At 49.7% G+C, this 14452-nt stretch overlaps 1 protein-coding gene across 1 annotated transcript; it reads left to right on the forward strand.

Annotated features, from left to right (window-relative positions):
• Positions 1 to 57: 57 nt before the first annotated feature.
• On the forward strand, positions 58 to 14171 carry pigu (phosphatidylinositol glycan anchor biosynthesis, class U). Its single transcript, XM_056275246.1, has 12 exons — positions 58 to 187; positions 3157 to 3221; positions 3880 to 3943; positions 6617 to 6675; positions 8278 to 8387; positions 8642 to 8742; positions 9833 to 9930; positions 10389 to 10543; positions 11940 to 12083; positions 12609 to 12733; positions 12953 to 13095; positions 14058 to 14171. The coding sequence occupies exons 1-12, from the start codon at positions 58 to 60 to the stop codon at positions 14169 to 14171; spliced, it is 1308 nt and encodes a 435-aa protein (XP_056131221.1).
• Positions 14172 to 14452: the final 281 nt, after the last annotated feature.

Below are 14452 nucleotides of genomic sequence, written 5' to 3' on the forward strand. Positions count from 1 at the left end.
AGACTTCATTTCCCATCATGCGTTTCGCAGCGGGGCGGCTCTCGCTTCCTGGCCAAGATGGCGGCTCCCTTAACGCTGCTTCTGCTTGTAGCTGTCACGATCCGAGCCGCGCTTTTTAGATCCAGTTTGGCGGACTTGATTTCGGCGAGAGTGGAGGTCGTGTCTCCCCTGAATGCCTGGAAAAGAGGTGAGCAGTTGAAAATCGTGTCTACGGGTGAGCTTTTCAGTAAAATCCATGTTTCTTGCCCCCCACTTCCCCCCGGGGCTGGGACGGGATGGGCGAAGTGGGAGCTAAGCTAACGTCTGGCGGCCGGTCGAACCGGTTCAGTCGCAGCGACCTGGCTCTGCAAGCGGGATTTAGTTATCTCGTGGTTTTGCGTTTGCTGTTGATTTCAGTGGCGTACGCTGAGGAATTGGTGCACTTATTGGACCCTCAACTCCGGTTCATTTCTGGTGAAGGCTCGCCGTTACTACGTCGCATCTCTTTCGAGTCTGTTTGGTCGTTGAGAGGACACGAAGTTCCTCTCGCTTGCGTATAAACACACGTATTAACCCCAGATAAGGACTTGTGGATGCCTACACATTGAAGCAACACTACAACCCTTTGCATCATAAATATTTAATTGAATAGCAGTTACAGGAAATGACCAACTGGGTAATTTCTGTAGTGGATAGACTGCAGTATAAAATGTGCTTTGATAGAAGTTTAAAGTTTGGGGTCAGCTGTCCAAAGTAATGGGGAGTGCAGGAGAGAGGTGAAGAAGAGAGTGCAGGCAGGGTGGAGTGGGTGGAGAAGAGTGTCAGGAGTGATGTGTGACAGAAGGGTACCAGCAAGAGTTAAAGGGAAGTTTTACAAGATGGTAGTGAGACCAGCTATGTTGTATGGTTTGGAGACAGTGGCACTGATGAAAAGACAGGAGGAGGAGCTGGAGGTGGCAGAGATGAAGATGATAAGGTTTTCATTGGGAGTGATGAAGAAGGACAGGATTAGGAACGAGTATATTAGAGGGACAGCTCAGGTTGGACGGTTTGGAGACAAAGCAAGAGAGGCAAGATTGAGATGGTTTGGACATGCATGGAGGAGAGATGCTGGGTATATTGGGAGAAGGATGCTGAATATGGAGCTGCCAGGGAAGAGGAGAAGAGGAAGGCCAAAGAGGAGGTTTATGGATGTGGTGAGGGAGGACATGCAGGTGGCTGGTGTGACAGAGGAAGATGCAGAGGACAAGAAGAGATGGAAACATATGATCCCTGCGGTGTCCCCTAGCGGGTGCAGCCGAAAGTAGCGGTAGTAGTTTCAGAAACATCCATCCATTCATTATCCAAGCCGCTTATCCAAAGTTGGGTCACGGGATGCTGGAGCCTATCCCAGCAGTCATTTGGCGGCAGGCGGGGAGACACCCTTGACAGGCCGCCAGTCCATCACAGAGCCAATACATTCACAACTAGGGACAAGTTAATATGGCTGATTCACCTGACCTACATGTCTTTGGACTGTGGGAAGAAACCGGAGTACCCGGAGGAAACCCACGCAGACACGGGGAGAACATGCAAAGTGCACACAGAGGAGACATTTATTTCAGAAACATATATTATCATTGTAAAAAGATAGCGTCCTCATTGACACAAGATAGTACAGGAAAAGGAATTTGACATAAAAACCAAAAAAAACAAACAAAACAACAGCTCAAACCATGACATTCACTGAGTTCACCAACTACTAACTTAATTCTTTATACCATGACCACATAGGACCATGAGGGCCAGCTCAGGTTGGACGGTTTGGAGACAAAGCAAGAGAGGCAAGATTGAGATGGTTTGGACATGTGTGGAGGAGAGATGCTGGGTATATTGGGAGAAGGATGCTGAATATGGAGCTGCCAGGGAAGAGGAGAAGAGGAAGGCCAAAGAGGAGGTTTATGGATGTGGTGAGGGAGGACATGCAGGTGGCTGGTGTGACAGAGGAAGATGCAGAGGACAGGAAGAGATGGAAACGGATGATCTGCTGTGGTGACCCCTAACGGGAGCAGCCAAAAGTAGTAGTAGTAGTAGTAGTAGTAGTAGTAGTAGTAGATTACGAGTAAACATTTAGAAGTTGCTTTTGAAAGTTTTTGCATGTTCCTGCAGGCTGCTTTCATCTTATCCAGCAGAAACCGTTCATGCAGTGTATAATGGACTTAAGACGGGCTGTTGTAGAGCCAGCGAAGAGGAGAAGGGGTTTCTAAAGGCCAGGTGAAAGCAGGACAGATTACAGGTTACTGTAAAGTTGCATAAATAGAAAAAATATTTAAAGAGCCGTAAACAGACATGAATAATAAAATGAGTAAAGGTAAAATCTCATACTTCTCCCTAGGGACAACCTTTTACATGCTGCTGTATCTCCATGTTTATAACATGTTTATTATATTCATGTATGATGATTTTTGTCTGTGTTCTTGGACATGAGGTGTACACAGTATGAATCAGCTTTTTGTTTGGTTAAGCGGTAGAAATTGTGATACACATGCACTCTTTTAGCACTTAGTGAGTATTCAAGTAATTGTAGGCTGGGAAGAAACTGATTTTCTATTAATTGTCATCTGTAATAAAATCAGAGTTTATTAGAAAATGTATGTGTAGGGCATCCAGGTAGCGTGGCGGTCTGTTCCATTGCCTACCAACACGGGGATCACCAGTTCGAATCCCCGTGTTACCTCCAGCTTGGTTGGGCGTCCCTACAGACACAATTGGCCGTGTCTGCGGGTGGGAAGCTGGATGTGGGTATGTGTTTTGGCCGTTGCACTAGCGCCTCCTCTGGTTGGTCGGGGCGCCTGTTGGGGATGACTGGGGAGAATAACGTGATCCTCCCACGTGCTACGTCCCCCTGGTGAAACTCCTCACTGTCAGGTGAAAAGAAGCGGCTGGTGACTCCACATGTATCGGAGGAGGCATGTGGTAGTCTGCAGCCCTCCCCGGATCGGCAGAGGGGGTGGAGCAGCGACCGGGACGGCTCGGAAGAGTGGGGTAATTGGACAGGTAGAATTGGGGTGGAAAAAGGGGGAGGGGAAACCCCCCCCCCCCAAAAAAAGAAACTGTATGTTTAGTGACTTATAGCAGTCTGAGAAGCTTTAGAGCCTCTGCGAGATGAATAATGTTGTTTAATGTTGCTGCTTTCAGTGGTGGAAGGTCTGGCCCTGCTGGACCTGGGAATCTCCCCATACTCTGGAGACGTGTTCCATGAGGTAACACAAATACACACATCCACATAGACACACATGCAAACAAAAAGTACAATCGAAAGCAAAATGGCCCATTCGTACCACCTGTTGGAGTTAAAAGGGATCATTTTACACCCTTATGCATTTCTCCATTGAGTTGTACTGTGGCTGGATCTGGAATCCATTATTTGGTCCATCAAAATGATGTGCCCGTTTAGAGGACCATAATCCATATCATCCAAGATATGGATTATAGTCCCCACCGTGTGGTAGTTAGCATGGTCGCCTCACAGCAAGAAGATCCTGCGTTCGAACCCCAGGGTAGTCCAGCCTTGGAGGTGGTCCCGGGTCGTCCTCTGTGTGGAGTTTGCATGTTCTCCCTGTGTCTGCGAGGGTTTCCTCCGGGGGCTCCGGTTTCCTCCCACAGTCCAAAGACATGTAGGTCAGGTGAATCGGCCGTACTAAATCGCCCCTAGGTGTGAATGTGTCGGCCTGTCCAGGGTGTCTCTCCGCCTGCCGCCCAATGACTGCAGGGAGAGGCTCCAGCATCCCGTGACCCCAATTGGGATAAGCAACTTGGATGATGGATGCATGGATGGATAACCCGTTTTTTGTAGTCAGGGGACAGTTACTATGTTATGTGTCTATAGTGTGATTCAAAATGTTTTCTTTTCTTTTTCAGACGCCTCTCATCATCTATCTCTTTCACTTTGTGGTGGATTATGCAGAGGTAACCTTCATGGTGAGTATGGAGGATGGACAACATCCGCTCAGCTTGATGGGTCCACTCTTCTTCCATCATGATAGTGGCAGAAACCCATGTTACATTTTAGATAAAAATAATTTTATTATGGTAGTGTCACCTCAGCTGCTTCCCTTCAAATCTGTGCTGTTACATAATGACTTCTATGATGCAGGTTGAAAAGATGTAATTTAAAGAGTCAGCACCTCCAAGTCTGAGGCCATGGTTCTCTACTGGAAAATGGTGGATTGCTCCCTCCAGGTTGGGGATGAGTTGTTGCCTCAAGTGAAGGAGTTCAAGTGTCTCGGGGTCTTGTTCACGAGTGAGGGTAGGATGGAGCAGGAGCTTGACAGGCAGATTGGTGCAGCATCAGCAGTAATGTGGACATTGTACCGGACCGTTGTGGTGAAGAGGGAGCTGAGCCGGAAGGCAAAGGTCTCAATTTACCAGTCAGTCTTCGTTCCAACCCTCACCTATGGCCATGAGCTTTGGGTAGTGACCGAAACGGTGAGATGGTGGATACAAGCGGCTGAAATGAGTTTCCTCCGTAGGGTGTCTGGGCTCAGCCTCAGAGATAGGGTGATGCGCTCGGACATCCAAAGGGAGCTCGGAGTAGAGCTGCTGCTGCTTCGCGTCGAAAGGAGCCAGTCAAGGCTGGATTACGGACCGGGTATGCTGGGCGAATGCCCTGGGGCCCCGGACCATGAGGGGCCCCCAAAGGTCAGGTGTATTGTGTTGAAGCGTCGACTACCATTTTGGCTATTTGCATTAGTTTTCTATTTAACAATGTTTAGTGTTGTTTGCATAGGCTATCTGACGGGGCAGGGGCCCAATGGATGTGAGTGCCCCGGGGCCCCCTGGTGGGTTAATCCGGCCATGAAGCCAGTTGAGGTGGTTCAGGCATCTGATTAGGATGCCCCCTGGATGCCTTCCTTTGGAGGTTTTCCGGGCACATCCAACTGGGAGGAGACCCCGGGGTAGACCCAGAACTCACTGGAGGGACTACATGTCCAATCTGGCCTGGGAACATCTTGGGATCCCCCAGGAGGAGCTGGAGGGCGTTGCTGGGGAGTGGGATGTCTGAGCTGCCCTACTTAGCTTGCTACCACCGCGACCCGACCCCGGAGAAGAGGCTGGAGATGAATGAATGAATGAATTAAAATTCAAAGACATGAGACTTGCGGTTTGCCGATGGAGTAGTCGGACGCATAGTAAAAGCGCGCTCCCAGATCAATCCCAAATAACTCGTTAACTCGATATTTACCGGCATAAGGGATAGATTAGTGGGAGAAGATTCGCCAAAGGCCACAGAAGAGAGGAAAGCATGCCAAAACTCAAGACAAAAGTGCCTTGGCCCCGGCGAGGAAAGTTAGCAACACCGACAGAGAGCATGCTAACAAACGTAGCGAAGCTGCCGATGTCCAGAGGAGTCCAGGAACGAGCACAGGCCCCGGAGACATAATTAGGGCGATACAAGAGTTAAAAACAGAACTCAAGGCAAACAATGGCTACCTGAGAGGATATTAACCACTTGAGACAAGAAATCAACGGCAAACTTGATAACCTTGCGATGGAAATGCAGAGTCTGTCCGACCGAGTTGGCGAAGCGGAGACCCGAGTGGGGCGGGTGGAGGGCTTGGCTGAAGCGGCAACCAACGTGCTCTGCACCTGCCTGGAACAACAAAGAACCCTGCAGCAAAAGCTAACGGACTTAGGGTCCCAGTCCAGGGGAAACAACATACGCATCTTCGGAGTGGCAGAGAGAGAGGAGGGAAACTCGGTACCACAGTTAATTGTGAAACTTCTAAGAAGCGAGCTGCCATACCTCAGGACCTGGGTCTGAAAATACAGCGGGCACATCGGTCCCCTGCACAAAAACACCACCCAAAGCCCCACGGAGACCTGTCGTTATCAACTTCCAGGAGTTCACAACCAAGGAGATGGTGTTGAGAGAAGCTTGGAAAAAGGGTCAAATCCAACGGGGCAACAGGTCTCTACTTCGACCGTGATCATGTGACCGAGATAGTCAAGACGCACAGGGGATACAACGGGATTAAAAAAAGCCCTAAAGGAGAGGGAGGGTTCGCTTTCAAACACCATACACGAATATGCGGATCCACTGGCATACGGGGGCTCGAACCAACAGCAGTGCACAGGAGGTGCAGCAGGAGCTGAAGAGACGCGGGTTCCCCGTGGAGGAGCTGGAGACAGTCGAGGGAGAGAACAGCCTGGAAACAAGGCTTCATGAGCTGCTAGGATGGCAGCAGACAGCGGGTCGTGACAAAGGGGGGGGGGTACTCCAGGAGTTCCAGAGAGGGGCGCTCTGAGCGAATTTGAACAGGGGCTCGATAGTTTTCCATTTTGGCCGTGTACTGTTCACCGTGTGTCTGGGCGTGACGGTTTCATTTTCAATGTGGGACACATTGGACTCACAAGATGGTAGAGGTACTGCTTTTTGACTCCTCAGCCATCCTTAAGACCGGGCCCTCTCTTAATGAGAGGCTTCACCCTCGACCCACCAACCGGGTCACAGTTGAGGAGCAAGAGCCTCCTCCTCGCTTGGAATGGGTGCTGAAAAATAATTACACCTGTTTGTTTGTCGGCTAAACGTCTCTCTCTGTCTCTCTCTCTGTCTCTTTCTGTCTGTCTCTGTCTATCTGTCTCTCTCTCTAGATAGCAGACGGGATTACAGCTGTGGCTCTCTACCTGGCTGTTAAGGACTACAACAAGCAAGTGGTAAGATTTCAAGCTTTCAACCAGGAAGGGCGTCTGAGTAGCATAGCGGTCTATTCTGTTGCCTACCAACACGGGGATCGTTGGTTCGAATCCCCGTGTTACCGCCGGCTTGGTCGAGCATCCCTACAGACACAATTGGCCGTGTCTGTGGATGGGAAGGCGGCTGTGGGTATGTGTCCTGGTCGCTGCACTACTGCCTCCTCTGGTCGGTCGGGGTGCCTGTTCAGGGGGAAGGGGGAACTGGGGGGAATAGCGTGTTAGAACAGTCATGTTATCTAGTCTCTGGGCTGCTGGATAAGCAGACAGATTGGTCAGACTGTATAATTCACTATGTGGTCCTGGTATAAAGAGTGAACTTAGGAGTTGGTGAAGTCAGTGAATGTTGTGGTTTGAGCTGTGGTTTTCTGTTTTGTCTCCGTTTGACTGTTGTGTCAAATTCAGTTCCCTGTGCCGCCTTGTGTCAATGAGGATGCTATCTTTTTGCAATGATCCATCCATCATCCAAGCCGCTTATCCTGCTCTCAGGGTCACGGGGATGCTGGAGCCTATCCCAGCAGTCACTGGGCGGCAGGTGGGGAGACACCCTGGACAGGCCGCCAGGCCATCACAGGGCCGACACATTCACACCTAGGGACAATTTAGTACGGCCGATTCACCTGACCTTCATGTCTTTGGACTGTGGGAGGAAACATTTTACTATGATATATGATATGTATGATATATGATATGTATGTTTCTGAAACTAAACAGTGTAGGTTACACCATCAGCTGAGTCTGAGTGTTACCTGACAAATCACAGAAGCGTCTCGACACTTTAGGGCTAAAATGCAATTTAAAAGAAGGAGTTCCCGGTGTGGGAAGGTGGCAGCACGAACTTAGGTTTGCGGCGGCCTCACCCAGCACCGTCCATGCAGTGTCTTTGTCCACATCTGTGTCTAAGTTTGTCTTCGTTTGATGGCTGGGAGAGCTGGCTCTGGATCGGCTGGGCGAGCCTGGTCTGCTGCGTCCCGTGGGCCCAGGGACCACGGCCCTGCCTGGAGCCGCGCCCAAAGAGGACACACTGAGGGCGGTCTGACAGGACACGGAAGCGGGGCAGGCTAAGCTAACTGCTAGCCCACGTAGACCGGCAGTTCCGATAAAACCGACGGTGATCTGGCGGCGGTCTCGCCTGGCGTTGACTGTGGTGTTTTTGGTGTAGTCGTGTGGAGTGCAGGGAGGTGTGTCGAGGGTTTCTGGCTGGGGGAGCTGGCGCTGGATCAGCTGGGAGAGCTTGGTCTGCCGCATCCAATGGGCCCAGGGACCACGGCCCTGCCTGGAGCCGCGCCCGAAGAGGAGACACCGAGGGCGGTCTGACAGGATGTGGAAGCAGGGCAGGCTAAGCTAACTGCTAGCCCGTGCAGACCTGCAGTTCTGACAGTCATCCTGGCATTCGCTCTCTTGGACAGTGAATTTTTTAAATTTTTTTAAATGTTAGTTTATGTGTTCTTGTAGTTTGGATGTGTGTTTTTGTCTTTGTGTTGCACTGCTGTGGGCTGGGGGAAGCAACAGATTTTCCTGATCCCTGATGTTAGAAGTTAGTCTGCCTTCTTTCCTGTTTCTCAGTTCAGGAAACAGAAATACGCCTTGGAGGCAGACCGCTACCCCCTGGACTGTCTGGAGCTCATCAGAAGCCCCAACGAAATGTACTACATCCCGCTCAAAGTGGCCATGTTGTAAGTACTACGTCCTCACACAGTAGCCATGTACTATCAATACTGTCCTCGGAGTAGCCATGTGCTAATTACTGTGTCCGCTCAGAGAAGTCTGTCTGTCCAACACTAAACACGTGAACGCCCTCAAACCCCGCTACATACATGTGACAGAAATATATCTGTCACCTGCCACACAGTCATGTTTAGACGTTTCTGTGGTCTTTATAGTTTTCTGAACCGTCCTCTCACGAGAGTCCTCTTTCTGTTTGTCACAGTTACCTGCTGAACCCGTTCACCATCTTGTCCTGCGTTGCCAAGTCGACCTGTGGCCTGAACAACGCGGTCATCGCCCTCTTCATCTTGTCGACCGTTAAAGGTACGGTCTGCTTATCCACCATGTCGTGAACTGTTTCAACAGGGAGGGGATCTCTCGGGACAGTCCAGACTCTCCGTCCACCCATCCTTCCATCCATCCATCTATTATCCCAACTGCTTATCCTGCTCTCAGGGTCACAGGGGTGCTGGAGCCTATCCCAGCAGTCATTGCATAGGCCGCCAGGACAGGCCGCCAGGCCATCACAGGGCCAACACACACACAGAGTTAGTAGGCGCTGTGTGTCCTACCAGTCACGGGACGTCTCATCCTTGGTGAAGTTTGACGCCTCTGAGGTTCTGGCTTGCCGCTCCTTCTGGCCTCAATCTTGATGTCCCCTTGCGTACATTTGTTTTGAATCATTCATCCTTCTTTTGTTAGTTACTTAATGGTAACCTCAGATAAAGATGGGTTACTTTTAATTAATCAGTGTTTGTGGCACTTTTGTTTACTTTACCAGCTCAGTTTTAAACTTGTCTGTACTTTTATAAAATTTGTACATTTTTTTTTTTTACCCAACCTTTGGTTTTTTTTAGGGGGAGGGTTATAGGTGGCACAGTGGCGCAGTGGTTAGCATGGTCACCTCACAGCAAGAAGGTCCTGGGTTCAATCCCCGGGGTAGTCCAACCTTGGGGGTCGTCTCGGGTCGTCCTCTGTGTGGAGTTTACATGTTCTCCCCGTGTCTACGTGGGTTTCCTCTGGGGGCTCCGGTTTCCCCCCACAGTCCAAAGACATGTAGGTCAGGTGAATCAAAGACATGTAGGTCAGGTGAATCAAAGACATGTAGGTCAGGTGAATTGGCCATACTAAATTGCCCCTAGGTGTGAATGTGTGTGTGTGTGTGTGGGGGGGGGGGGGGGCTCTGTGATGGTCTGGCAGCCTGTCCAGGGTGTCTCCCCGCCCGCTGCCCAATGTCTGCTGGGATAGGCTCCAGCATCCCCGCGACCCTGAGAGCAGGATAAGTGGTTTGGATAATGGATGGATGGATGGATTATTGTGTGCGGCACTTTGTATTACATTTGTTTGTATGAAAAGTGCTATACAAATGAAGTGTGATTGGTTGATTTTTTTTGTTTTTTTTGTGGTGTTGCAGGAAGTGCCTTGTTGAGTGCCATTTTCCTGGCTCTGGCCACATATCAGTCCATCTATCCAATCACATTGTTCGCTCCAGCACTGCTGTTTTTCCTGCAGGTATGATGCAAACACACACACACACACACACACACACACACACACACATGCATATATGTGTACATGCATCACAAATGTGCAGAAGTGAACAGACATGCCAGAACAAACCGTCGTCTCCCAGCTTGTAGAGTAGCTCTCGATGTTTGACTTTGGCTTTCATTTCATTTTGGATTTTTATCCACTCGCCAGCTGTCTGTCTCTCTCTCCCCCCATCCTGCCATGTGGTAGAACATAGAGAAAGGCAGGGCTCTGTCACTCCTGGTGATTAGCATCATCAGATTTCATTTGAACTGAAAGGGAAAGATGAAGTTTGGCTTCAGAGAGTTCAGCGTACAGGATGACTCTGATTTACCTTTCCCAGAAGTGCTTTCAATGACATTGTGTAATGTAACACTCTGTCTGTCTCTCTCTCTGTGTCTGTCTGTCTGTCTGTCTGTCTGTCTGTCTCACTCTCTCAGCGCCTGTACATACCGGTAAATGTGCGGAGGCCGAGCTTCTGGTTCTTCACCCTGCAGTTTGCCTTCATGTTCCTGGGCAGCTTGTTCGTCATCGTCTGCCTGTCTTTCTTCCTGCTGGGCACCTGGGACTTCCTGCCCTCTGTCTACGGCTTCATGTGAGGACAGGGGTGGATGGTTGGATAGATGGGTGGATGATAAGTGATCATTAGTTGGATGAAAGATGGATGGATGGCTGGGTGATGGATTGAAGAAGGTTGGATGATAAATGGGCAGATGGTTAAGAGCATAAACCAGGTGTCGAGACATATCTACTGTGGAGGAGTCACCTGGTGGTGAAGAACAGCAAGCGCAGGTTCGTAAAGGTGTAGTCGGAGAGAGAAAGACATGAAAATGGTGTTTTTATAAACAAGAGGCCTGATTTATCAATGGCTTTCTGTGTGACTATGATGGACTACGATGTTTGCGGATGACATTGTGATCTGTAGTGAGAGTAGGCTGCAGGTGGAGGAGAGCCTGGAGAGGTGGAGGTATCCACTGGAGAGGAGAGGAATGAAAGTCAGTAGGAGCAAGACGGAATACCTATGCATAAACGAGAGGGAGGACAGTGGAATGGTGAGGATGTAAAGAGTAGAGGTGATGAAGGCATATGAGTTTAAGTACTTGGGGTCAACTGTCCAAAGTAATGGGGAGTGCAGAAGAGAGGTGAAGAAGAGAGTGCAGGCAGGGTGGAGTGGGTGGAGAAGAGTGTCAGGAGTGATGTGTGACAGAAGGGTACCAGCAAGAGTTAAAGGGAAGGTTTACAAGATGGTTGTGAGACCAGCTATGTTGTATGGTTTGGAGACAGTGGTACTGATGAAAAGACAGGAGGTGGAGCTGGAGGTGGCAGAGATGAAGATGATAAGATTTTCATTGGGAGTGATGAAGAAGGACAGGATTAGGAAGGAGTATATTAGAGGGACACCTCAGGTTGGACGGTTTGGAGACAAAGCAAGAGAGGCAAGATGGAGATGGTTTGGACATGTGTGGAGGAGAGATGCTGGGTATACTGGGAGAAGGATGCTGAATATGGAGCTGCCGGGGAAGAGGAGAAGAGGAAGGCCAAAGAGGAGGTTTATGGATGTGGTGAGGGAGGACGTGCAGGTGGCTGGTGTGACAGAGGAAGATGCAGAGGACAGGAAGAGATGGAAACGGATGAGTCGCTGTGGCGCCCCCTAACGGGAGCAGCCCGAAGTAGTAGCAGTAGTAGTAGTAGTAGTAGTAGTAGTAGTGGTGGTGGTGGTAGTAGTAGTAGTGGTGGTGGTAGTAGTAGTAGTAGTAGTGTTATGTCTGTGTGAATGTATGTGAGTCTATCTGACATTGTTCTGGACCCGTAATTCAGTCAGTCAATGAAAATCAAATTGAAATGAAATGATGCTTTCAAGTGGTGTGTTTTCAACATGCATGAGGACAGACAGACAAGGTTTTAAACAATAAAAACTATGCATTATTGTGTATTTACTGTCTCTCTCTGTGTATGTGTGTGTGTCTCTCTCTCTCTCGCTCTCTCTCCAGTCTATCTGTACCTGACTTGACCCCCAACATCGGTCTGTTTTGGTATTTTTTCGCCGAGATGTTTGAACACTTCCGCCTCTTCTTCCTCTGCGTCTTCCAGATCAACGTCTTCTTCTACACCATCCCTCTGTCCATCAAACTCAAGTAGGTCCTCCAACCTTCTCTGAACACCCCCCCTCCCCCCGGTCTCTGTTAAAAAAAAAAACTTGGTGTATTTCATTGGTTTATTTCATCAAGTGGGCGGCACGGTGGCGCAGTGGTTAACGTGGTCGCCTCACAGCAAGAAGGTCCTGGGTTCGAGCCCCGGGGTAGTCCAACCTCGGGGGTCGTCCCGGGTCGTCCTCTGTGTGGAGTTTGCATGTTCTCCCTGTGTCTGTGTGGGTTTCCTCCGGGGGCTCCGGTTTCCTCCCACAGTCCAAAGACATGCAGGTCAGGTGAATCGACCGTACTAAATTGTCCCTAGGTGTGAATGTGTGTGTGTGTGTGTGTGTTGGCCCTGTGATGGTCTGGTGGTCTGTCCAGAGTGTCTCCCCACCTGCCGCGCATCCCCGCAACCTTGAGAGTAGGATAAGCAGTTCGGATCATGGATGGCTGGATTTCATCAAGTAGCAACCATTTTAATTACCTTGTGTGTGTGTGTGTGTGTGTCTGTGTGTGTGTGTTTTCCAGGGAACACCCTGTGTTTCTGGTCTTTATGCAGTTAGCTGTAATCGCCATCTTTAAGTCGTATCCCACGGTGGGCGACATCGCTCTCTACCTGGCCTTCTTACCTGTCTGGAGTCACCTGTACAGATGTAAGTGTCTACAGACGCAACACATACACAGCTGCGCGTAGAACCACAACATTAATACACACGCCGTAGGAGGACACATGTCCAGCTCATTCCAGTCTACAAGATGGTGCCTCTGCATCGGTTTTCGTAGAAGCGACCTTCAGTCAGTCAGAACCCAGTTGTGACTTCAGGTAAAGGAACTCACGTCCTGTTTTTCTCCAACGTCCCCCTGCTGTCTAGTCCTGAGGAACATCTTCCTGGTGTCCTGTGTGCTGCTGGCCTGTTCCGCTCTGTTCCCCGTTCTCTGGCACCTCTGGATCTATGCCGGCAGCGCCAACTCCAACTTCTACTACGCCATCACGCTGCTGTTCAACGTGGCGCAGGTAAAACGCCCACACAGAGACCAGGGACGGTCAGCGTCCATGTTACAGATTATTGTAGTTTTATATACACAAGGCGCCTGGCACGGTGGGGTGATTGTGTAGGTCACATGAAACATGACGCAACCTAAGATCATATAATTCTACATAAAAGGCTGAGAAGTGAGTAAGACCGAAATGACAAATATTAAAAACAGACTTTTCTGAAAACAGATGTCCTGTATGGAGTATGGAGCTGGTCTGTGGTAGAGATTGACTGACTGCACTGATGAGAAGCTGTGGGTTCGAGTCTTAATAGGAATAAACTGAAGTATATATGTAGTGAACTTGGGGCAGCCGCGAACTGCCGCAGCCAGGACGTGAGCCCAGGTCGCCTGCACCATGGGCGACTGCGCTAACCAGTCGACTGAAGGGTCCAACCCGTTAGCCAACTGGCTAGCGAGCCTACTCACTCGTGACCGCCACACTACCCCCCCCCCCCCTTTGGGAAGCGCGTCCCTGCGCTTCAGCATACCAGCTCCCTCACGCCTCTGGGCGCACACGCTTCTGACGGCCTCACGGTCTCACCATCCCACTTCTGACACCAATGTAGCGAATTCAGGGGCACCACCATAGGCGACTGCGCTAACCAAGGGTCCGACCCGTTAGCCAACTGGCTAGCGAGTCTAGTCATCCACGGTCATTACATATATAGAGACTGAGAGAAGCTTGAATGGATAGGCAGCAGTAGATACCAGGGTTGATGAGGATAGAAATCATCATAGATGTAAAATAATAAACTGATTGAACTAGCTGTAATTTCTGGTTTCTAAAACTTCAACCTCATTTACTATTGACAGGTTCATTTTTCTTTAAATCTACATTTTTGTCTGTATTGGATGGAAAAGATGAGGTAAAGAGAGAGAGAGGTCAGTCCATGTTTGTTTTTGGCTTTTTGCAATGATCTGTTCATGTTGTTCGTTTAGATCCTGCTGGTGTCCGACTACTTCTATGCTTTCCTGAGGCGAGAACACCATCTCACACATGGGCTGTACCTGAAGAGGAAAGATGGCTCCGAGGCTACACTGGTTCTTAAATAAAACACGCACACAAAACACACACAAAACACACACACACACACACACACACACAGACGCTCCCTTACAGACCAGCTGACTCAGGAGGAGACGGAGTTGAAGCAGCCGTCTTGCTCACAAGCAAGAAAACCCAGACTGAGTCGCGTCATCCAGGTACTTGAACTGCAGATGAGCAAAGGCATCAAAGCCCCGGCAGACGTCACACAGGGCATCTGCACACACCCACACATGTGTGGCCAGCACTACCTGTTATGCATTACTGGAGACTTCGGAGTCACACACAC

This window comes from Lampris incognitus, chromosome 2 (genome assembly GCF_029633865.1).
Source record: "Lampris incognitus isolate fLamInc1 chromosome 2, fLamInc1.hap2, whole genome shotgun sequence".
Lineage (NCBI taxonomy): Eukaryota > Metazoa > Chordata > Actinopteri > Lampriformes > Lampridae > Lampris > Lampris incognitus.

Coding starts and splice junctions, on each gene's coding strand:
- pigu (XM_056275246.1), top strand. CDS start 58: ATGGCGGCTCCCTTAACGCTGCTTCTGCTTGTAGCTGTCACGATCCGA. Junction 3,222..3,879: donor CTGGAGACGTGTTCCATGAG/GTAACACAAATA, acceptor TTTCTTTTTCAG/ACGCCTCTCATCATCTATCT. Junction 8,743..9,832: donor CATCTTGTCGACCGTTAAAG/GTACGGTCTGCT, acceptor GTGGTGTTGCAG/GAAGTGCCTTGTTGAGTGCC.